The following is a 23,204-nucleotide window of genomic DNA, read 5'->3' on the forward strand; positions in this document are numbered from 1 at the left end:
GTCACCACTCTTTAGACTCTCGGGGTCACACGGCGCTCTGGAAGTGGCACTTAAAATGTAAGCCTTATTGAGTGCAAGAATGAAGTATAGAGTGAGCCGAATAGTCTGAAGAATTGTGACGTCACCGAGAAAAAGAGAAGAACTCAGGATCCCAGAGAAGGCGGCAGTAGGTGTGTATATTACCACACTCACATGCACATATACACACATTTAAAGAATAAAAAAACCTTAATGGGAGGCTTACATCAATGCGCACAGCAGAAGCATGTCAGTACATGGGAGTACGTATGTAGTATGTAGTTTAGTAACAGCGGGAGAGCCACTGGTTGCAGATCAGCATAGGCCATAGCAACGTTAACTTTTTACCCTTTGATATATGGGACTATCTCAGTTCACATGTATTTCCTTGAAGATTTTAGAGAATAGGAGGAGTTTCATGGGTATCTTCACTGGATGGAGGAGTAGGACTTGTATGGGTGTAGTCAGTAAATAGCTGGGGGTGTATTTCGGAGATGGGGTAGGAGTGGTGATATCCATAAATGTATATACATAATAGGTACAGGAATTGGTTGCAGGGCAGGACGTGTGTAGGGCACACCCAGAGAAGGCAGACAGATCACATAACACTGGGACACAGGATAGAGACGTTCACAGGACGCTGCAAACATGTCTTTAACTTCTCTTATAGCTTTCCTCAAAAGCAAGGAATCCATCATCTTCAATGCTATTGTGGCCTTGCTGACAGTGGGAGGGCAGCAACTCTTCTCGTTCTTCGCTTTTAGCTGCCCGTGTAGCCCCACAGAAAATCTGAGGTATGGACTGGCATTCCTGGGAGTACCAGCATTGATCCTGCTGATTGTAGGCTTCATATTCAATGACAATACATGGAGATTATTCACAGGCTCAACCTATGACTTCAGCATCCAGGAGCGAAGCAGGCAAAGCCTCCTCATGAAGTATAAACTCATCTGCTTCGTGATGGGCAATATCATTGGCAGAGCTGTGGTAGCGCCAGTCACTTGGCTGGCAGTCACTCTGTTAAATGGCTCCTACTATGCCTGTGCTGTCAGCGAATTTGCCAATGTGGATCACTATGATATCTTTAGGAATATGAGTGCTGACATCAGGAAGTTCACCCTGGCACAATTCCCCTGTGCCCAGCTGGTTCCAAGCAATTTGTCCAGGGTCAGAGAAGAAGTGTTACTGGAGCTCAAGTACCAATCACAGGTATAAGTGGACGTCAGGTTTTGGTGCCAGTTTGACTTTCTATCAGGGTATGTTCTTACCAGACAGAGCAGCAACAGATTGTACATGTGGCCTGCCGAGGTCAAATCTGCAGCAGATACCGGAATAGACATGTAATCTGGAAGATACATTTCATCCACAGACTTTTTCTGTTGTGGATTTTCATCACAGATTTCACTCTTTTCAAAATGGAAGAGGTGAAATGTGAGGTAAATTTCTAACAACATCTGCATGCCTATTCTGCTACAGATTTACTACGATGTTACTCATGCAGATTTGGTGGACCCCGACTTAATACATGAATAGTAATTGTCATACAAGCAGGGAATAATTGATCTCCGGATTACATAACATTGCTGAAGTTACAAATTGGGACATTTTCATAAATAGGAAGATGGTTTATGTGCAACTACATTCATAGCTGAGCTAAGATTGTCAACTAATTGATTGACTGATTTACATTATGTTATTATGGTGACTGCCTAGTGAAAATACACATAAATATCAGCAATGAATGATAAAATCAGAGAGCATGCAACATCATTTCTGCCTTGCTGCGAGGCTTCCCCATGATGCCCTGCAGCTATGACATTTTATGGATTAATATACTGTACTTTGTACATTAGTGATCAGTACCTCGTCCATCACAAATCAGCGGTTCCCAGCAGATCAAAGTTTGTATGAAATAGTCGTTTTCCACCTCAGCCTATATCTCCTGCACAGTGTCAGCTCTTATGGTCAGCGGGATTGTCGCTCTCTCTTGCCTATAAAGTGTAAGCTCTTATAATCAGTGGAGTCCTCTCTCTCCTGTAGAGTGTAAGTTCTTATGATTAGCAGGGTCCTCTCTCTCCTGTAGAGTGTAAGCTCTTATGGTCAGCGGGATCCTCTCTCTCTCTCCTGTAGAGTGTAAGCTCTTATGATCAGCAGGATATTCTCTCTCCTGTAGAGTGTAAGCTCTTATGATCAGTGGGGTCCTCTCTCTCCTGTAGAGTGTAAGCTCTTATGGTCAGAGGGATCCTCTCTCTCCTGTAGAGTGTAAGCTCTTATGGTTAGCAGGCTCCTCTCTCTCCTGTAGAGTGTAAGCTCTTATGGTCAGTAGGGTCCTCTATCTCTCCTGTAGAGTGTAAGCTCTTATGGTCAGTAGGGTCCTCTCTCTCCTGTAGAGTGTATGCTCTTATGGTCAGTAAGGTCCTCTCTCTCTTGTAGAATATATGCTCTTATGGTCAGCAGGCTCCTCTCTCTCTCCTGTAGAGTGTAAGCTCTTATGGTGAGTAGGGTCCTCTCTCTCCTGTAGAGTCTAAGCTCTTATGGTCAGTAGGGTCCTCTCTCTCCTGTAGAGTCTAAGCTCTTATGGTCAGCAGGCTCCTATCTCTCCTGTAGAGTGTATGCTCTTATGGTCAGTAAGGTCCTCTCTCTCTTGTAGAATGTATGCTCTTATGGTCAGCAGGCTCCTCTCTCTCTCCTGTAGAGTGTAAGCTCTTATGGTCAGTAGGGTCCTCTCTCTCCTGTAGAGTCTAAGCTCTTATGGTCAGTAGGGTCCTCTCTCTCCTGTAGAGTCTAAGCTCTTATGGTCAGCAGGCTCCTATCTCTCCTGTAGAGTGTAAGCTCTTATGGTCACCAGGGTCCTCTCTCTCCTGTAGAGTGTAAGCTCTTATGGTCACCAGGGTCCTCTCACCTGTAGAGTGTAAGCTCTTATGGTCAGCAGGGTCCTCTCTCTCCTGTAGATTGTAAGGTGTTATGGTCAACTGGGTCCTTACTCTCTCCCGTAGAGTGTAAGCTGTTATGGTCAACTGGGTCTTTACTCTCTCCCATAGAGTGTAAGCTGTTATGCTCAGCGGGGTATTCTCGATCTCTCATGTAGAGTGTAAGCTCTTATGATCAGCAGAGTCTTCTCTTTCCTGTAGAGTGTAAGCTCTTATCATCAGTGGAGTCCTCTCTCTCCTGTAGAGTGTAAGCTCTTATGGTCAGTGGGATCCTCTCTCTCTCCTGTACAGTGTAAGCTCTTATTGTCAGCAAGATATTCTCTCTCCTGTAGAGTGTAAGCTCTTATGACTAGATGGGATCTCTCTCTTGTGTGTATCATGTAACCTCTTATGATCAATGGGTTCCTCTTTCTCCTGTAGAGTGTAAGCTTTTATGGCCAGCAAGGTTCCTCTCTGTCCTGTATAGTGTAAGCTCTTAAAATCAGTGAGGTCCTTTCGCTCTCACTAACCCGTAAAGTATAAGCTTTTATAGTCAACAGGGCCCTCTTTCTCTGTCCTGTAGAGTGTAATCTCTTATGGCCTTTGGGAGTCCTCTCTCTCCTGCAGATGGTAATCTCTTATGATCAGTGTGGTCCTCTGTCTCTCTCTACTGTAAAGTGTAAGCTCTTCTGGTCAGCAAGGTTCTCTCTCTACTCTCCCTTCCGTTTACTTTATGAGCAATTTCAAGCTTTTCAGTATTGAAATTTGCCACAAAATTAATATCTGGGGAGAATTTGGCAAATCCAAATTGCAAAAGATTCACTCATCATTTCAGAAACTTTTGGCTGATATAATATCACATCTTGGTAGGTTTATTTTTAGACTAATTTTTTGTGTCAAAATTTTGGCGCAAGTTGGTTCCTTTCTGCTCCCCACAAATTCCCCAAAAAATCACATCATGACTAGTCTAAAACTAAATGCAACAGAAAGCGACAACATATTTGATATTTTCTACCAAAGTTGAGAATTCACAATAGTAATTCTGCCATAGTGTTCTTTTTTTCGACAGGCCCATTTATAAATTTCTAAACTATAGGTTAAAGAGGTTTTCCCAGAATATGCCATAAATATATAAATGAGTACAGGTGTCCATATTCACATATGTACATCACTTTGGTGAAATCCACATCTGCTGTACATTTTTAGCATATTTATTGATTTGTAGACAATACTGTGTATGTGACAGTCTGCCATTATAGTACCTGAGGTGATGTTCCTTAATGCTGACTCACTGTGTTTAATGCATCAAAAACCAGGAAAAACAGGTAATTATGAACCCAACCCAGGCTCTTAGCAAGTGTTTGCACATACATGGTACATTAATCTCCAGATGCAGGGTGGTTAGTCTATATGCCACTATAGGAGGTGATTTAATAGGTATATCATAGTTTTTCACGTGGTATTGTTAGCGTAAATATACTTTCCTCAAATTCCTTTAGACTTATAATACCTTTTTTTCCTTTTCCTGCTCCTCTCAATTTTAATAATGCAATTTTTCACAATGGGCCAATTCATCATTTGCAGTTTTTTTTTTACTTGTGGTTTTTGCTTTTATCTTTTTGTCCCAGATTCATTGATTTTCCCACGCGTTTCATGAATGTTGCTCAAATCCAAATTGACGTAAAAATTTGAAATTAACTAAAACCATGAAAGACAACTTAAAAAAAGGCTCAAATTGTTTGATGAATGTGTCACAGATCAAAAAGTCACTAAGTGAGGGGTAATCATGCCAAAAAAAGGTTGGAAATGCAATGATGAATCAGTTCCAGTGTGTTAAAGGACCATTTCAAAGCAGATCTGTCACCAAAATATGCTGCCCAATATGAGATTTGTAATGGAAGTAGATTTGCGCTGAAAAAAAATAGTTGATAAAGGTAAACACAAAGAAAAGAGGGGATTTACTGATAGTACTCAACAAAGAAAGGTCAAATGGTTAATTAGTGTAACAGATGCTGCAACTAGCCCGATGATAAAATGGGGATTGAAGAAAATGTAAATAATACAATAATAATAAAACAATAATGCAATCAGCAATTGGTCCAGTAGTCAGTTAGTGCTAAGTGATATTACAACCGGCCCGATGATAAAACTGAAAAAATGTATAAGGTTAGATAAATAAATGGTCGGTTAGTAGAAGTAAATGATCCAGTGATGAGCCGATGATGCTGTAATAAAGGCTGCAAAAAGTAGGCAGCAAGGAGTAAAGGGTTAATAGCTATGAAGCATATATTAAAATGGTTTTATCATATGAAGGTAAGTAGTGGGTCCCAGAACAAGAGGTAGTCCACAATGTCCTGATTACGGTGTCTAAAAGACATGTCTAGCCATGGTACGGCTTATGGGTGAATGTCTAGTTATGTAGGGAGAGCTGCCCCAGCCAGCTACTCCGGATGAAGTTTTCGGCAGCAGGTGGGGAACCCGTCGCACGGCGGAGTGCTGCGTGCTGTGGAACACAAGCTCCTGCAATGCTGCTAATTACAGTGCCTCAAGCGGTCTCCGGGGGATCTGGTCACTCTGGTCGGTATCTGTTTCCTAGCGGTATGCGATGGGAGCAGGACCTGTGTGGATCACATGACACCGCTTGACCAGCGCTGGATAGGCATAACGAAGAGGACCACAAAGCATTCAACGTGCTTTGGAAACACAGTTTCCTTCCTCACCGTGTCACACATCACTCCAGACCTCAAAGTGTTAGTGCCCCATCCCTTAGCCCAGTGTTTTCCAAATTCAACCTTCACAGCCGCCCAATATCTAATGTTTTTAGAAGGTCCTGAAATTGCGGCAATTGCCTTGATAATAATTCTATGACTTGTGCAATAATAAGGAAAAGATGAAAACCTGATTTGTTGGGTAGCTTAGCTTATCAGACTCCAGAAAAGTATATGATGAGAAACTGTCAGAAGAAGCCATTGAAATTCCTACTAGCAATACCATATGTGATTTGCTTCTATCCTTTTACAATGCAGAAAATAGAAAGAGTCAGTGAAAACCAGAATTGAAGCCACTGTGATAAGATCAAATGATTTATTTGGGTCTGACTTTGCTACAGTGGTAATGTAATATTACATGGTGTCTATTAGGATAAATGGATGAACAGGCAATATATGGCTTAAAGTAGTATGCCAGAGCAGGTGCTGCACTATCTTAGCAGCTCTTCACAACCAACCCCAGCAAGTAGTATGTAGCTTGCATTGGATGGAACTTCACCCCTTCAAGACGCGGCCCTTTTTCGTTTTTGCGTTTTCGTTTTTCGCTCCCCTCCTTCCCAGAGCCATAACTTTTATATTTTTCTGTCAATATGGCCATATGAGGGCTTATTTTTTGCGGGACGAGTTGTACTTTTGAACTACACCATTGGTTTTACCATGTCTTGTACTAGAAAACGGGAAAAAATTCCAAGTGTGGTGAAATTGCAAAAAAAGTTCAATCTCACACTTGTTTTTTCTTCGGCTTTTTTGCTAGGTTCACTAAATGCTAAAACTGACCTGCCATTATGATTTTCTAGGTCATTACGAGTTCATATACACCTAACATGTCTAGGTTATTTTTTATCTAAGTGGTGAAACAAAATTAAAAGCTTGGCTAAAAAAAAAAAAAAAAAATGCGCCATTTTCTGTGATCCGGGGTCGGGTGAGGGCTTATTTTTTGCGTGCCGAGCTGACGTTTTTAATGATACCACTTTTGTGCTTATATGTTCTTATGATCGCATGTTATTGCATTTTAATACAATGTCGCGGAGACCAAAAAAACATAATTCTGGCGTTTCAAATTTTTTTCTCGCTACGCTGTTTAGCGATCAGGTTAATGCTTTTTTTATTGATAGATCGGGCGATTCTGAACACGGCGATACCAAATATTTTAATGTTTGTTTTTTTATTGCTTTATTTTGGATGGGGCGAAAGGTGGGTGATTTAAACTTTTATATTTTTTTTATTTTTTTCATATTTTTTAAAACATTTTTTTTTTACTTTTGCCATGCTTCAATAGCCTCCATGGGAGGCTAGAAGCTGGCACAACTGGATCGGCTCTGCTACATAGCAGCGATCATTAGATCGCTGCTATGTAGCTGAATTTCAGGCTTGCTATGAGCGCATGTGACGGGGGTCGGCGATGCGTGCATTTCCAGCTGCGCGGCCGGAAGCGGTAGTTAAATGCCGCTGTCAGCATTTGATCACGATTCCACCTGCCGCTGTTGTGCGCACATGTCAGCTGTACATAACAGCTGACATGTCGCGACTTTGATGTGGGCTCAGCGCCAGAGCCCACATCAAAGGGGGAGACACGACATGCACAGTAATAGTACGGGGCAGGTCATGAAGGGGTTAAAGAGGCCATTAACCATTGAAAAAGCATTAAAAACACAGCAAATGGGAGGAATTATCAAAAGATCTTCACATCTTCTTTCCCTAGTGTTTCCACAATGATGTTCATGTGGTCCTTCTGGTCTTTGTTTACAGGCAGCTGGCATGTGATTTTTGCAATGATCATATGCTGTACTTGTAGCATTATGGCTTTCATTCCTGAGCAGTGATGCCAATGGTACGCTGTACAAGGGGTGGACACACCATTGGTGAAACCTGTCAACCGCACAGGGGCCCAATAGGTATGGAGTCCCATTACTGTTATGATAGGCAATTCAGTAACACAATGTACATAGCGATCAGAGCACATACAGTGATCTGACAATAACCCAAAATAATAGAACGAGCTCTGAGACGTGGAAACTCTGTAGACCGCAATTCCTGATCCTCTCCAAACACAACTAGAGGCAGCTGTGGATTGCGCCTAAAGCTCCCTATGCAACTCGGCACAGCCTGAGAAACTAACTAGCCTGAAGATAGAAAAATAAGCCTACCTTGCCTCAGAGAAATACCCCAAAGGAAAAGGCAGCCCCCCACATATAATGACTGTGAGTAAGATGAAAAGACAAACATAGGGATGAAATAGATTCAGCAAAGTGAGGCCCGATAATCTAGACAGAACGAGGATAGGAAAGATAACTTTGCGGTCTACACAAAACCCTAAAGAAAACCACGCAAAGGGGGCAAAAAGACCCTCCGTACCGAACTAACGGCACGGAGGTACACCCTTTGCGTCCCAGAGCTTCCAGCAAAACAAATAGACAAGCTGGACAGAAAAAATAGCAACAAATAGCAAAGAAGCACTTAGCTATGCAGAGCAGCAGGCCACAGGAATGATCCAGAGAAACACAAGTCCAACACTGGAACATTGACAGGAAGCATGGATCAAAGCATCCGGTGGAGTTAAGTAGAGAAGCAGCTAACGACCTCACCAGATCACCTGAGGGAGGAAACTCAGAAGCTGCAGTACCACCTTCCTCCACAAACGGAAGCTCCCAGAGAGAATCAGCCGAAGTACCACTTGTGACCACAGGAGTGAACTCTGCCACAGAATTCACAACAGTACCCCCCCTTGAGGAGGGGTCACCGAACCCTCACCAGAGCCCCCAGGCCGACCAGGATGAACCACATGAAAGGCACGAACAAGATCGGGAGCATGGACATCAGAGGCAAAAACCCAGGAATTATCATCCTGAGCATAACCCTTCCATTTAACCAGATACTGGAGTTTCCATCTTGAAACACGAGAATCCAAAATCTTCTCCACAATATACTCCAATTCCCTCTCCACCAAAACCGGGGCAGGAGGCTCAACAGATGGGACCATAGGTGCCACGTATCTCCGCAACAATGACCTATGGAATACGTTATGTATGGAAAAAGAATCTGGAAGGGTCAGACGAAAAGACACAGGATTAAGAACCTCAGAAATCCTATACGGACCAATAAAACGAGGTTTAAACTTAGGAGAGGAAACCTTCATAGGAATATGACGAGAAGATAACCAAACCAGATCCCCAACACGAAGTCGGGGACCCACACGGCGTCTGCGATTAGCGAAAAGTTGAGCCTTCTCCTGGGACAAGGTCAAATTGTCCACTACCTGAGTCCAAATCTGCTGCAACCTGTCCACCACAGTATCCACACCAGGACAGTCCGAAGACTCAACCTGTCCTGAAGAGAAACGAGGATGGAACCCAGAATTGCAGAAAAACGGCGAAACCAAGGTAGCCGAGCTGGCCCGATTATTAAGGGCGAACTCAGCCAAAGGCAAAAAGGACACCCAGTCATCCTGATCAGCAGAAACAAAGCATCTCAGATATGTTTCCAAGGTCTGATTGGTTCGTTCGGTCTGGCCATTAGTCTGAGGATGGAAAGCCGAGGAAAAAGACAAGTCAATGCCCATCCTACCACAAAAGGCTCGCCAAAACCTCGAAACAAACTGGGAACCTCTGTCAGAAACAATATTCTCTGGAATGCCATGCAAACGAACCACATGCTGGAAGAACAAAGGCACCAAATCAGAGGAGGAAGGCAATTTAGACAAGGGTACCAGATGGACCATCTTAGAAAAGCGATCACAGACCACCCAAATGACTGACATCTTTTGAGAAACGGGAAGGTCAGAAATAAAATCCATAGAGATATGTGTCCAAGGCCTCTTCGGGACCGGCAAGGGCAAAAGCAACCCACTGGCACGAGAACAGCAGGGCTTAGCCCGAGCACAAATCCCACAGGACTGCACAAAAGTACGCACATCCCGCGACAGAGAGGGCCACCAAAAGGATCTAGCCACTAACTCTCTGGTACCAAAGATTCCAGGATGACCAGCCAACACCGAACAATGAAGTTCAGAGATAACTCTATTCGTCCACCTATCAGGGACAAACAGTTTCTCCGCTGGGCAACGATCAGGTTTATTAGCCTGAAATTTTTGCAGCACCCGCCGCAAATCAGGGGAGATGGCAGACACAATTACTCCTTCCTTGAGGATACCCGCCGGCTCAGATAAACCTGGAGAGTCGGGCACAAAACTCCTAGACAGAGCATCCGCCTTCACATTTTTAGAGCCCGGAAGGTACGAAATCACAAAGTCAAAACGGGCAAAAAACAACGACCAACGAGCTTGTCTAGGATTCAAGCGCTTGGCAGACTCGAGATAAGTCAAGTTCTTATGATCAGTCAATACCACCACGCGATGCTTAGCTCCTTCAAGCCAATGACGCCACTCCTCGAATGCCCACTTCATGGCCAGCAACTCTCGGTTGCCCACATCATAATTTCGCTCAGCAGGCAAAAACTTCCTGGAAAAGAAAGCGCATGGTTTCATCACTGAGCAACCAGAAGCTCTCTGTGACAAAACAGCCCCTGCTCCAATCTCAGAAGCATCAACCTCGACCTGGAACGGAAGAGAAACATCTGGTTGACACAACACAGGGGCAGAAGAAAAACGACGCTTCAACTCTTGAAAAGCTTCCACAGCAGCAGAAGACCAATTGACCAAATCAGCACCCTTCTTGGTCAAATCGGTCAATGGTTTGGCAACACTAGAAAAATTGCAGATGAAGCGACGATAAAAATTAGCAAAGCCCAGGAACTTTTGCAGACTTTTCAGAGATGTCGGCTGAGTCCAATCATGGATGGCTTGGACCTTAACCGGATCCATCTCGATAGTAGAAGGGGAAAAGATGAACCCCAAAAATGAAACCTTCTGCACACCAAAGAGACACTTTGATCCCTTCACAAACAAAGAATTAGCACGCAGGGCCTGAAAAACCGTTCTGGCCTGCTTCACATGAGACTCCCAATCATCCGAGAAGATCAAAATGTCATCCAAGTACACAATCAGGAATTTATCCAGGTACTCACGGAAGATGTCATGCATAAAGGATTGAAACACTGATGGAGCATTGGCAAGTCCGAACGGCATCACTAGATACTCAAAATGACCCTCGGGCGTATTAAATGCAGTTTTCCATTCATCGCCTTGCCTGATTCTCACCAGATTATACGCACCACGAAGATCTATCTTAGTGAACCAACTAGCCCCCTTAATCCGAGCAAACAAATCAGATAACAATGGCAAGGGGTACTGAAATTTAACAGTGATCTTATTAAGAAGGCGGTAATCTATACACGGTCTCAGCGAACCATCCTTCTTGGCTACAAAAAAGAACCCTGCTCCTAATGGCGACGATGACAGGCGAATATGCCCCTTCTCCAGGGATTCCTTCACATAACTGCGCATAGCGGTGTGCTCAGGCACGGATAAATTAAACAGTCGACCTTTTGGGAATTTACTACCAGGAATCAAATTGATAGCACAATCACAATCCCTATGCGGAGGCAGGGCATCGGACTTGGGCTCATCAAATACATCCTGGTAATCAGACAAGAACTCTGGAACCTCAGAAGGGGTGGATGACGAAATTGACAGAAATGGAACATCACCATGTACCCCCTGACAACCCCAGCTGGACACCAACATGGAATTCCAATCCAATACCGGATTATGGGCTTGTAGCCATGGCAACCCCATCACGACCACATCATGCAGATTATGCAACACCAGAAAGCGAATAACCTCCTGATGTGCAGGAGCCATGCACATGGTCAGCTGGGTCCAGTATTGAGGCTTATTCTTGGCCAAAGGTGTAGCATCAATTCCTCTCAATGGAATAGGACACTGCAAGGGCTCCAATAAAAACCCACAACGCTTAGCATAATCCAAGTCCATCAAATTCAGGGCAGCGCCTGAATCCACAAACGCCATGACAGAATACGACGACAAGGAGCATATCAAGGTAACGGACAGAAGAAATTTTGACTGTACAGTACCAATGGCGGCAGACCTAGCGAACCGCTTAGTGCGCTTAGGACAATCAGAGATAGCACGAGTGGAATCACCACAGTAGAAACACAGCCCATTCAGACGTCTGTGTTCTTGCCGTTCAACTCTGGTCATAGTCCTATCGCACTGCATAGGCTCAGGTTTAATCTCAGGTAATACCGCCAAATGGTACACAGATTTACGCTCACGCAAGCGTCGACCGATCTGAATGGCCAAAGAAATAGACTCATTCAAACCAGCGGGCATAGGAAATCCCACCATGACATCCTTAATGGCTTCAGAGAGACCCTTTCTGAAAATGGCTGCAAGCGCAGATTCATTCCATTGAGTGAGCACGGACCATTTTCTAAATTTCTGGCAATATAGCTCTATCTCATCCTGAGCCTGACAAAGAGCCAGCAAATTTTTTTCTGCCTGATCTACTGAATTAGGCTCATCGTACAGCAATCCAAGCGACAGGAAAAACGCATCGATATCACTCAATGCAGGATCTCCTGACGCAAGAGAAAATGCCCAGTCCTGAGGGTCGCCACGCAAAAAAGAAATGACGATCCTAACCTGTTGCGCTGGGTCACCAGAGGAGCGAGGTTTCAAAGCCAGAAACAGTTTACAATTATTCTTGAAACTCAGAAATTTAGTTCTATCTCCAAAAAACAAATCTGGAATAGGAATTCTCGGTTCTAACAAAGAATTCTGAACCACAAAATTTTGAATATCTTGAACTCTTGCCGTGAGCTGATCTACACATGAAGACAGACCTTTAATGTCCATTGTAACACCTGTGTCCTGACCCACCCAAATGTCTAGGGGAAAAAAAAGACAAATCACAGTGCAAAGGAAAAAAAATGGTCTCAGAACTTCTTTTTTCCCTCTATTGAGTATCATTAGTACTTTAGTCTTCCTGTACTGTTATGATAGGCAATTCAGTAACACAATGTACATAGCGATCAGAGCACATACAGTGATCTGACAATAACCCAAAATAATAGAACGAGCTCTGAGACGTGGAAACTCTGTAGACCGCAATTCCTGATCCTCTCCAAACACAACTAGAGGCAGCTGTGGATTGCGCCTAAAGCTCCCTATGCAACTCGGCACAGCCTGAGAAACTAACTAGCCTGAAGATAGAAAAATAAGCCTACCTTGCCTCAGAGAAATACCCCAAAGGAAAAGGCAGCCCCCTACATATAATGACTGTGAGTAAGATGAAAAGACAAACGTAGGGATGAAATAGATTCAGCAAAGTGAGGCCCGATAATCTAGACAGAACGAGGATAGGAAAGATAACTTTGCGGTCTACACAAAACCCTAAAGAAAACCACGCAAAGGGGGCAAAAAGACCCTCCGTACCGAACTAACGGCACGGAGGTACACCCTTTGCGTCCCAGAGCTTCCAGCAAAACAAATAGACAAGCTGGACAGAAAAAATAGCAACAAATTGCAAAGAAGCACTTAGCTATGCAGAGCAGCAGGCCACAGGAATGATCTAGAGAAACACAAGTCCAACACTGGAACATTGACAGGAAGCATGGATCAAAGCATCAGGTGGAGTTAAGTAGAGAAGCAGCTAACGACCTCACCAGATCACCTGAGGGAGGAAACTCAGAAGCTGCAGTACCACCTTCCTCCACAAACGGAAGCTCCCAGAGAGAATCAGCCGAAGTACCACTTGTGACTACAGGAGTGAACTCTGCCACAGAATTCACAACACATTACCATCTCCAAAGCAGGTGGAGTTGTGCATTAAGATGAGCTGTTGGACTGTAAAGGGCCCATATATTGTTCTTGAACTTGGGGCCCTCTTCTGTTTGAGTCCACCCCAGTGCTGGTGAGATCAGGAGGACCACCACAGCTGCTATGCTGGGTTGCCAGTATAGAGAAAAGGTGAATATAGTTTTTATTTGGGAGTCAATTTTTCTTTTAAAAGGTTGGATAACCACTTTTACGTGAACCTTTGAATGCGGAAGTATTGACATACATGGATACTTAACCCCTTCATGACCCAGCCTATTTTGACCTTAATGACCTGGCCGTTTTTTGCAATTCTGACCAGTGTCCCTTTATGAGGTAATAACTCAGGAACGCTTCAACGAATCTTAGCGGTTCTGAAATTGTTTTTTCGTGACATATTGGGCTTCATGTTAGTGGTAAATTTAGGTCAATAATTTTTGTGTTTATTTGTTAAAAAAAATGGAAATTTGGCTAAAATTTTGAAAATTTTGCAATTTTCAAATTTTGAATTTTTATTCTGTTAAAAGAGAGTTATGTGACACAAAATAGTTAATAAATAACATTAACCACATGTCTACTTTACATCAGCGCAATTTTGGAAACAATTTTTTTCTGCTAGGAAGTTATAAGGGTTAAAAGTTGACCAGCGATTTCTCATTTTTACAGCAAAATTTACAAAACCATTTTTTTAGGGACCTCACATTTGAAGTCAGTTTGAGGGGACTATATGGCTGAAAATACCCAAAAGTGACACCATTCTAAAAACTGCACCCCTCAAGGTGCTCAAAACCACATTCAAGAAGTTTATTAACCCTTCAGGTGCTTCACAGCAGCAGAAGCAACATGGAAGGAAAAAATGAACGTTTAACTTTTTAGTCACAAAAATGATCTTTTAGCAACATTTTTTTTTATTTTCCCAAGGGTAAAAAGAGAAACTGGACACCAAAAGTTATTGTACAATTTGTCCTGAGTACGCCGATACCCCATATGTGGGGGGGAACTACTGTTTGGGCTCACGACAGGGCTCGGAAGGGAAGGAGCGCCATTTGACTTTTTCAATGAAAAATTGGCTCCAATCTTTAGCGGACACCATGTCGTGTTTGGAGAGCCCCTGTGTGCCTAAACATTGGAGCTCCCCCACAAGTGACCCCATTTTAGAAACTAGACCCCCAAGGAACTTATCTAGATGCACTTTGAACCCCCAGGTGCTTCATAAATTGATCCGTAAAAATGAAAAAAAAGTACTTTTTTTTCACAAAAAATTTATTTTAGCCTCAATTTGTTCATTTCCACATGGGCAACAGGATAAGATGGATCCTAAAATTTATTGGGAAATTTCTCCTGAGTACACTGATACCTCACATGTGGGGGTAAACCACTGTTTGGGCACACGGCAGGGCTCGGAAGGGAAGGAGCGCCATTTGACTTTTTGAATGAAAAATTAGCTCCAATCGTTAGCGGACACCATGTCGCGTTTGGAGAGCCCTTGTGTACCTAAACATTGGAGCTCCCCCACATGTGACCATATTTTGGAAACTCGACCTCCCATGGAACTAACCTAGATGTGCGTTGACCACTTTAAACCCCCAAGTGCTTCACAGAAGTTTATAACGCAGAGCCATGAAAATAAAAAAAATCATTTTTCTTTCCTCAAAAATTATTTTTTAACCCGCAATTTTTTATTTTCACAAGAGTAACAGAAGAAATTGGACCCCAAAAGTTGTTGTCCAGTTTGTCCTGAGTACGTTGATACCCCATATATGGGGGGAACCACTGTTTGGGCACACGTCGGGGCTAAGAAGGGAAGTAGTGACGTTTTGGAATGCAGACTTTGATGGAATGGTCTGCGGGCATCATGTTACGTTTGCAGAGCCACTGATGTGCCTAAACAGTAAAACCCCCCACAAGTAACCATATTTTGAAAACTAGACCCCCAAAGGAACTTATCTAGATATGTGGTGAGCACTTTGAACCCCCAAGTGCTTCACAGAAGTTTACAACGCAGAGCCGTGAAATTAAAAAAAATAATTTTTCTTTCCTCAAAATGATGTTTTAGCAAGCAATTTTTTATTTTCACAAGGGTAACAGGAGAAATTGGACCCCAATAGTTGTTGCCCAGTTTGCACTGAGTATGCTGGTACCCCATATGTGGGGGTAAACCACTGTTTGGGCACACGTCGGGGCTCGGAAGGGAAGTAGTGGCGTTTTGAAATGCAGACTTTGATGGAATGGTCTGCGGGCGTCACGTTGCATTTGCAGAGCCCCTGATGTGCCTAAACAGTAAAACCCCCCACAAGTAACCCTATTTTGGAAACTAGACCCCAAAGGAACTTATCTAGATATGTGGTGAGCACTTTTAACCCCCAAGTGCTTCACAGAAGTTTATAACGCATAGCCGTGAAAATAAAAAAATAATTTTTCTAACCCTAATCCAAACCCTAACCCCAACACACCCCTAAGCACAACCCTAACCCCAACACACCCCTAACCATAACCCTAACCACAAGCCTAATCTTAACCCTATTTCCAACCCTATCCCTAATTCCAACCCTAACTCTAATTCCAACCCTAACCCTAAGGCTATGTGCCCACGTTGCGGATTCGTGTGAGATTTTTCCGCACCATTTTTGAAAAATCCGCGGGTAAAAGGCACTGCGTTTTACCTGCGGATTTACCGTGGATTTCCAGTGTTTTTTGTGCAGATTTCACCTGCGGATTCCTATTGAGGAACAGGTGTAAAACGCTGCGGAATCCGCACAAAGAATTGACATGCTGCGGAAAATACAACACAGCGTTCCCGCGCGGTATTTTCCGCACCATGGGCACAGCGGATTTGGTTTTCCATAGGATTACATGGAACTGTAAAGCTTATGGAAAACTGCTACGAATCCGCAGCGGCCAATCCGCTGCGGATCCGCAGCCAAATCCACACCGTGTGCACATAGCCTAATTCTAAGGGTATGTGCACACGATGCGGAAAACGCTGCGGGTCCACAGCGTTTCCGCCGCTGCGGGTCTGCAGCAGTTTCCCATGAGTTTACAAAAAACGCTGCGCACATGCTGTGGAAAAAACTGTGTGGAGACGCAGCGGTTTACATTCCGCACATTTCACTTCTTTCTGCGGATTCCGCAGCGGTTTTACAACTGCTCCAATAGAAAACCGCAGTGAAATCACCAGAAAAACCGCGGTAAATCCGCGATAAATCCGCAGCGGTTTTGCACTGTGGATTTATAAAAACCGCTGCGGAAAAATCCGCAGAGGACCAGAATATGTGTGCACATTCCCTAACCCTAAGCCTAACCTTAACCCTAACCCTAGTTCTAACTGTAGTGGGAAAAAAAAATTTCTTGATTTTGTTATTGTTCCTACCTATGGGGGTAATAAAGGGGGGGTTCATTTACTTTTTTTTTATTTTGATCACAGTGATAGTTTTTATCACAGTGATCAAAATGTATATGTAACGAATCTGCCGGGCGGCAGATTCGGCGGGTGCACTGCGCATGCGCCCGCCATTTTGGAAGATGGCGGCATGTTGTGAATTCTGTGGCAGAGCTCCCTCCTGTGGTCACAAGTGGTACTTCGGCTGATTCTCTCTGTGAGCTTCCGTTGGTGGAGGAAAGTGGTACTGCGGCTTCTGAGTTTCCTTCCTCAGGTGATGTGGTGAAGTCGTTAGGTGCTGCTCTATTTAACTCCACCTAGTGCTTTGATCCTGGCCTCCAGTCAATGTTCTAGTATTGGACCTGTTTCCTCCTGGATCGTTCCTGTGGCCTGCTGCTCTGCATAGCTAAGTTCTGCTTTGCTATTTTGTTTGCTGTTTTTTTCTGTCCAGCTTGTCTATTTGTTTTTTCCTGCTTGCTGGAAGCTCTGGGACGCAGAGGGTGTACCTCCGTGCCGTTAGTTCGGTACGAAGGGTCTTTTTGCCCCCTTTGCGTGGTTTTTGTAGGGTTTTGTGTTGACCGCAAAGTTACCTTTCCTATCCTCGCTCTGTTCAGAAAGTCGGGCCTCACTTTGCTAAATCTATTTCATCTCTACGTTTGTCTTTTCATCTTAACTCACAGTCATTATATGTGGGGGCTGCCTTTTCCTTTGGGGTATTTCTCTGAGGCAAGGTAGGCTTATTTTCTATCTTCAGGCTAGCTAGTTTCTCAGGCTGTGCCGAGTTGCATAGGGAGCGTTAGGCGCAATCCACAGCTGCCTCTAGTGTGGTTGGAGAGGATTAGGGATTGCGGTCAGCAGAGTTCCCACGTCTCAGAGCTCGTTCTATGTTTTTGGGTTATTGTCAGGTCACTGTATGTGCTCTGACCTCTATGTCCATTGTGGTACTGAATTACCTTATCATATCAGTACTGGAGGCCAAAAGTACTAATGATTCTCAATAGAGGGAAAAAAGAAGTTCTGAGACCATTTTTTTTTCTCTGCACTGTGTTTTGCCTTTTTTTTCCCCTAGACATTTGGGTGGTTCAGGACACAGGTGTAGCGATGGACATTAAAGGTCTGTCTTCATGTGTGGATCAGCTCACGGCAAGAGTACAAAATATTCAAGACTTTGTGGTTCAGAATTCTATGTTAGAACCGAGAATTCCTATTCCTGATTTGTTTTTTGGAGATAGAACTAAATTTCTGAGTTTCAAAAATAATTGTAAACTATTTCTAGCTTTGAAACCTCGCTCCTCTGGTGACCCAGTTCAACAAGTTAGGATCATTATTTCTTTTTTACGTGGCGACCCTCAGGACTGGGCATTTTCTCTTGCGTCAGGAGATCCTGCATTAAGTAATATCGATGCGTTTTTCCTGGCTCTCGGATTGCTGTACGATGAACCTAATTCAGTGGATCAGGCAGAGAAAAATTTGCTGGCTCTGTGTCAGGGTCAGGATGAGATAGAGGTATATTGTCAGAAATTTAGAAAATGGTCCGTACTCACTCAATGGAATGAAGGTGCGCTCGCAGCTATTTTCAGAAAGGGTCTCTCTGAAGCTCTTAAGGATGTCATGGTGGGATTTCCTATGCCTGCTGGTCTGAATGAGTCTATGTCTTTGGCCATTCAGATCGGTCGACGCTTGCGTGAGCGTAAATCTGTGCACCGTTTGGCGGTATTACCTGAGCTTAAACCTGAGCCTATGCCATGCAATAGGACTTTGACCAGAGTTGAACGGCAAGAACACAGACGTCTGAATGGGCTGTGTTTCTACTGTGGTGATTCCACTCATGCTATCTCTGATTGTCCTAAGCGCACTAAGCGGTTCGCTAGGTCTGCCACCATTGGTACAGTACAGTCAAAATTTCTTCTGTCCGTTACCTTGATCTGCTCTTTGTCATCGTATTCTGTCATGGCATTTGTGGATTCAGGCGCTGCCCTGAATTTGATGGACTTGGAGTATGCTAGGCGTTGTGGGTTTTTCTTGGAGCCCTTGCAGTGTCCTATTCCATTGAGAGGAATTGATGCTACGCCTTTGGCCAAGAATAAGCCTCAGTACTGGACCCAGCTGACCATGTGCATGGCTCCTGCACATCAGGAGGTTATTCGCTTTCTGGTGTTGCATAATCTGCATGATGTGGTCGTGTTGGGGTTGCCATGGCTACAAGTCCATAATCCAGTATTAGGTTGGAAATCCATGTCTGTGTCCAGCTGGGGTTGTCAGGGGGTACATGGTGATGTCCCATTTCTGACTATTTCGTCATCCACCCCTTCTGAGGTTCCAGAGTTCTTGTCTGATTACCGGGATGTATTTGATGAGCCCAAGTCCGATACCCTACCTCCGCATAGGGATTGTGATTGTGCTATCGATTTGATTCCTGGTAGTAAATTCCCAAAAGGTCGACTGTTTAATTTGTCTGTGCCTGAGCACGCCGCTATGCGGAGTTATGTGAAGGAGTCCTTGGAGAAGGGGCATATTCGCCCGTCATCATCGCCATTAGGAGCAGGGTTCTTTTTTGTAGCCAAGAAGGATGGTTCGCTGAGACCTTGTATAGATTACCGCCTTCTAAATAAGATCACGGTTAAATTTCAGTACCCCTTGCCGTTGTTATCTGATTTGTTTGCTCGGATTAAGGGGGCTAGTTGGTTCACCAAGATAGATCTTCGTGGTGCGTATAATCTTGTGCGTATTAAGCGAGGCGATGAATGGAAAACTGCATTTAATACGCCCGAGGGCCATTTTGAGTATCTAGTAATGCCATTCGGACTTGCCAATGCTCTATCAGTGTTTCAGTCCTTTATGCATGACATCTTCCGAGAGTACCTGGATAAATTCCTGATTGTGTACTTGGATGACATTTTGATCTTCTCGGATGATTGGGAGTCTCATGTGAAGCAGGTCAGAACGGTGTTTCAGGTCCTGCGTGCTAATTCTTTGTTTGTGAAGGGATCAAAGTGTCTCTTTGGTGTTCAGAAGGTTTCATTTTTGGGGTTCATCTTTTCCCCTTCTACTATCGAGATGGACCCTGTTAAGGTCCAAGCCATCCATGATTGGACTCAGCTGACATCTCTGAAAAGTCTGCAAAAGTTCCTGGGCTTTGCTAATTTTTATCGTCGCTTCATCTGCAATTTTTCTAGTATTGCTAAACCATTGACCGATTTGACCAAGAAAGGTGCTGATGTGGTCAATTGGTCTTCTGCTGCTGTGGAAGCTTTTCAAGAGTTGAAGCGTCGTTTTTCTTCTGCCCCTGTGTTGTGTCAACCAGATGTTTCGCTTCCATTCCAGGTCGAGATTGATGCTTCTGAGATTGGAGCAGGGGCTGTTTTGTCGCAGAGAAGTTCTGATTGCTCGGTGATGAAACCATGCGCCTTCTTTTCCAGGAAGTTTTCGCCTGCTGAGCGAAATTATGATGTGGGCAATCGAGAGTTGCTGGCCATGAAGTGGGCATTCGAGGAGTGGCGTCATTGGCTTGAAGGACCTAAGCATCGCGTGGTGGTCTTGACTGATCATAAGAACTTGACTTATCTCGAGTCTGCCAAGCGGTTGAATCCTAGACAGGCTCGTTGGTCGCTGTTTTTTGCCCGTTTTGACTTTGTGATTTCGTACCTTCCGGGCTCTAAAAATGTGAAGGCGGATGCTCTGTCTAGGAGTTTTGTGCCCGACTCTCCGGGTTTATCTGAGCCGGCGGGTATCCTCAAAGAGGGAGTAATTGTGTCTGCCATCTCCCCTGATTTGCGGCAGGTGCTGCAAAAATTTCAGGCTAATAAACCTGATCGTTGCCCAGCGGAGAAACTGTTTGTCCCTGATAGGTGGACGAATAAAGTTATCTCTGAGGTTCATTGTTCGGTGTTGGCTGGTCATCCTGGAATCTTTGGTACCAGAGAGTTAGTGGCTAGATCCTTTTGGTGGCCATCTCTGTCGCGGGATGTGCGTTCCTTTGTGCAGTCCTGTGGGATTTGTGCTCGGGCTAAGCCCTGCTGTTCTCGTGCCAGTGGGTTGCTTTTGCCCTTGCCGGTCCCGAAGAGGCCTTGGACACATATCTCTATGGATTTTATTTCAGATCTTCCCGTCTCTCAAAAGATGTCAGTCATGTGGGTGGTCTGTGATCGCTTCTCTAAGATGGTCCATTTGGTACCCTTGTCTAAATTACCTTCCTCCTCTGACTTGGTGCCATTGTTCTTCCAGCATGTGGTTCGTTTACATGGCATTCCAGAGAATATCGTTTCTGACAGAGGTTCCCAGTTTGTTTCGAGGTTTTGGCGAGCCTTTTGTGGTAGGATGGGCATTGACTTGTCTTTTTCCTCGGCTTTCCATCCTCAGACTAATGGCCAGACCGAACGAACCAATCAGACCTTGGAAACATATCTGAGATGCTTTGTTTCTGCTGATCAGGGTGACTGGGTGTCCTTTTTGCCTTTGGCTGAGTTCGCCCTTAATAATCGGGCCAGCTCGGCTACCTTGCTTTCGCCGTTTTTCTGCAACTCTGGGTTCCATCCTTCGTTTCTCTTCAGGGCAGGTTGAGTCTTTGGACTGTCCTGGTGTGGATACTGTGGTGGACAGGTTGCAGCAGATTTGGACTCATGTAGTGGACAATTTGACCTTGTCCCAGGAGAAGGCTCAACGTTTCGCTAATCGCAGACGCTGTGTGGGTCCACGACTTCGTGTTGGGGATTTGGTTTGGTTATCTTCTCGTCATATTCCTATGAAGCTTTCCTCTCCTAAGTTTAAACCTCGTTTCATTGGTCCGTATAGGATTTCTGAGGTTCTTAATCCTGTGTCTTTTCGTCTGACCCTTCCAGATTCTTTTTCCATACATAACGTATTCCATAGGTCATTGTTGCGGAGATACGTGGCACCTATGGTTCCATCTGTTGATTCTCCTGCCCCGGTTTTGGTGGAGGGGGAGTTGGAGTATATTGTGGAGAAGATTTTGGATTCTCGTGTTTCAAGACGGAAACTCCAGTATCTGGTTAAGTGGAAGGGTTATGCTCAGGAAGATAATTCCTGGGTCTTTGCCTCTGATGTCCATGCTCCCGATCTTGTTCGTGCCTTTCATATGGCTCATCCTGGTCGTCCTGGGGGCTCTGGTGAGGGTTCGGTGACCCCTCCTCAAGGGGGGGGTACTGTTGTGAATTCTGTGGCAGAGCTCCCTCCTGTGGTCACAAGTGGTACTTTGGCTGATTCTCTCTGTGAGCTTCCGTTGGTGGAGGAAAGTGGTACTGCGGCTTCTGAGTTTCCTTCCTCAGGTGATGTGGTGAAGTCGTTAGGTGCTGCTCTATTTAACTCCACCTAGTGCTTTGATCCTGGCCTCCAGTCAATGTTCTAGTATTGGACCTGTTTCCTCCTGGATCGTTCCTGTGGCCAGCTGCTCTGCATAGCTAAGTTCTGCTTTGCTATTTTGTTTGCTGTTTTTTTCTGTCCAGCTTGTCTATTTGTTTTTTCCTGCTTGCTGGAAGCTCTGGGACGCAGAGGGTGTACCTCCGTGCCATTAGTTCGGTACGGAGGATCTTTTTGCCCCCTTTGCGTGGTTTTTGTAGGGTTTTGTGTTGACCGCAAAGTTACCTTTCCTATCCTCGCTCTGTTCAGAAAGTCGGGCCTCACTTTGCTAAATCTATTTCATCTCTACGTTTGTCTTTTCATCTTAACTCACAGTCATTATATGTGGGGGCTGCCTTTTCCTTTGGGGTATTTCTCTGAGGCAAGGTAGGCTTATTTTCTATCTTCAGGCTAGCTAGTTTCTCAGGCTGTGCCGAGTTGCATAGGGAGCGTTAGGCGCAATCCACGGATGCCTCTAGTGTGGTTGGAGAGGATTAGGGATTGCGGTCAGCAGAGTTCCCACGTCTCAGAGCTCGTTCTATGTTTTTGGGTTATTGTCAGGTCACTGTATGTGCTCTGACCTCTATGTCCATTGTGGTACTGAATTACCTTATTATAACAGCGGCGCCCATGAAGAAGACGGACGGACAACGGGAGCCTCGGTAAGTATGAGGGGGAGATCGGGGCACGGGGGGGCGTCGGAGCACGGGGGGGTGGCACAGGAGCACGGGGGAGCGGGCAGGAGGACGGGGGAGCGGAGCACAGGACGGAGGGGAGCGGAGCACAGATCGGAGGACTGGGGGGGCGATCGGTGGGGTGGGGGCACATCAGTGTTTCCAGCCATGGCCGATGATATTGCAGCATCGGCCATGGCTGGATTGTAATATTTCACCAGTTTTTTTGGTGAAATATTACAAATCGCTCTGATTGGCAGTTTCATTCAGAGCGATCATAGCCCCCTGGGCTGTACTACCATTCCCCCTGTCCCTGCAGATCGGGTGAAATTGGAGTTAACCCTTTCACCCGATCTGCAGGGACGC

General features: G+C 44.7%; 1 protein-coding gene across 1 annotated transcript in view; it reads left to right on the forward strand.

Annotated features, from left to right (window-relative positions):
* The first annotated feature begins 595 nt into the window (after nucleotides 1–595).
* Nucleotides 596–23,204, forward strand: part of CALHM4 (calcium homeostasis modulator family member 4) — a 41,716-nt gene continuing 19,107 nt past the window's right edge. The window contains exon 1 of the mRNA XM_069726178.1: nucleotides 596–1,227. Within this exon, the coding sequence (XP_069582279.1) occupies nucleotides 667–1,227 (561 nt within the window). The 5' untranslated portion in view covers nucleotides 596–666. The remainder of the gene's footprint in view (nucleotides 1,228–23,204) is intronic.

The sequence above is a fragment of the Ranitomeya imitator genome, chromosome 5, assembly GCF_032444005.1.
Source record: "Ranitomeya imitator isolate aRanImi1 chromosome 5, aRanImi1.pri, whole genome shotgun sequence".
NCBI lineage: Eukaryota > Metazoa > Chordata > Amphibia > Anura > Dendrobatidae > Ranitomeya > Ranitomeya imitator.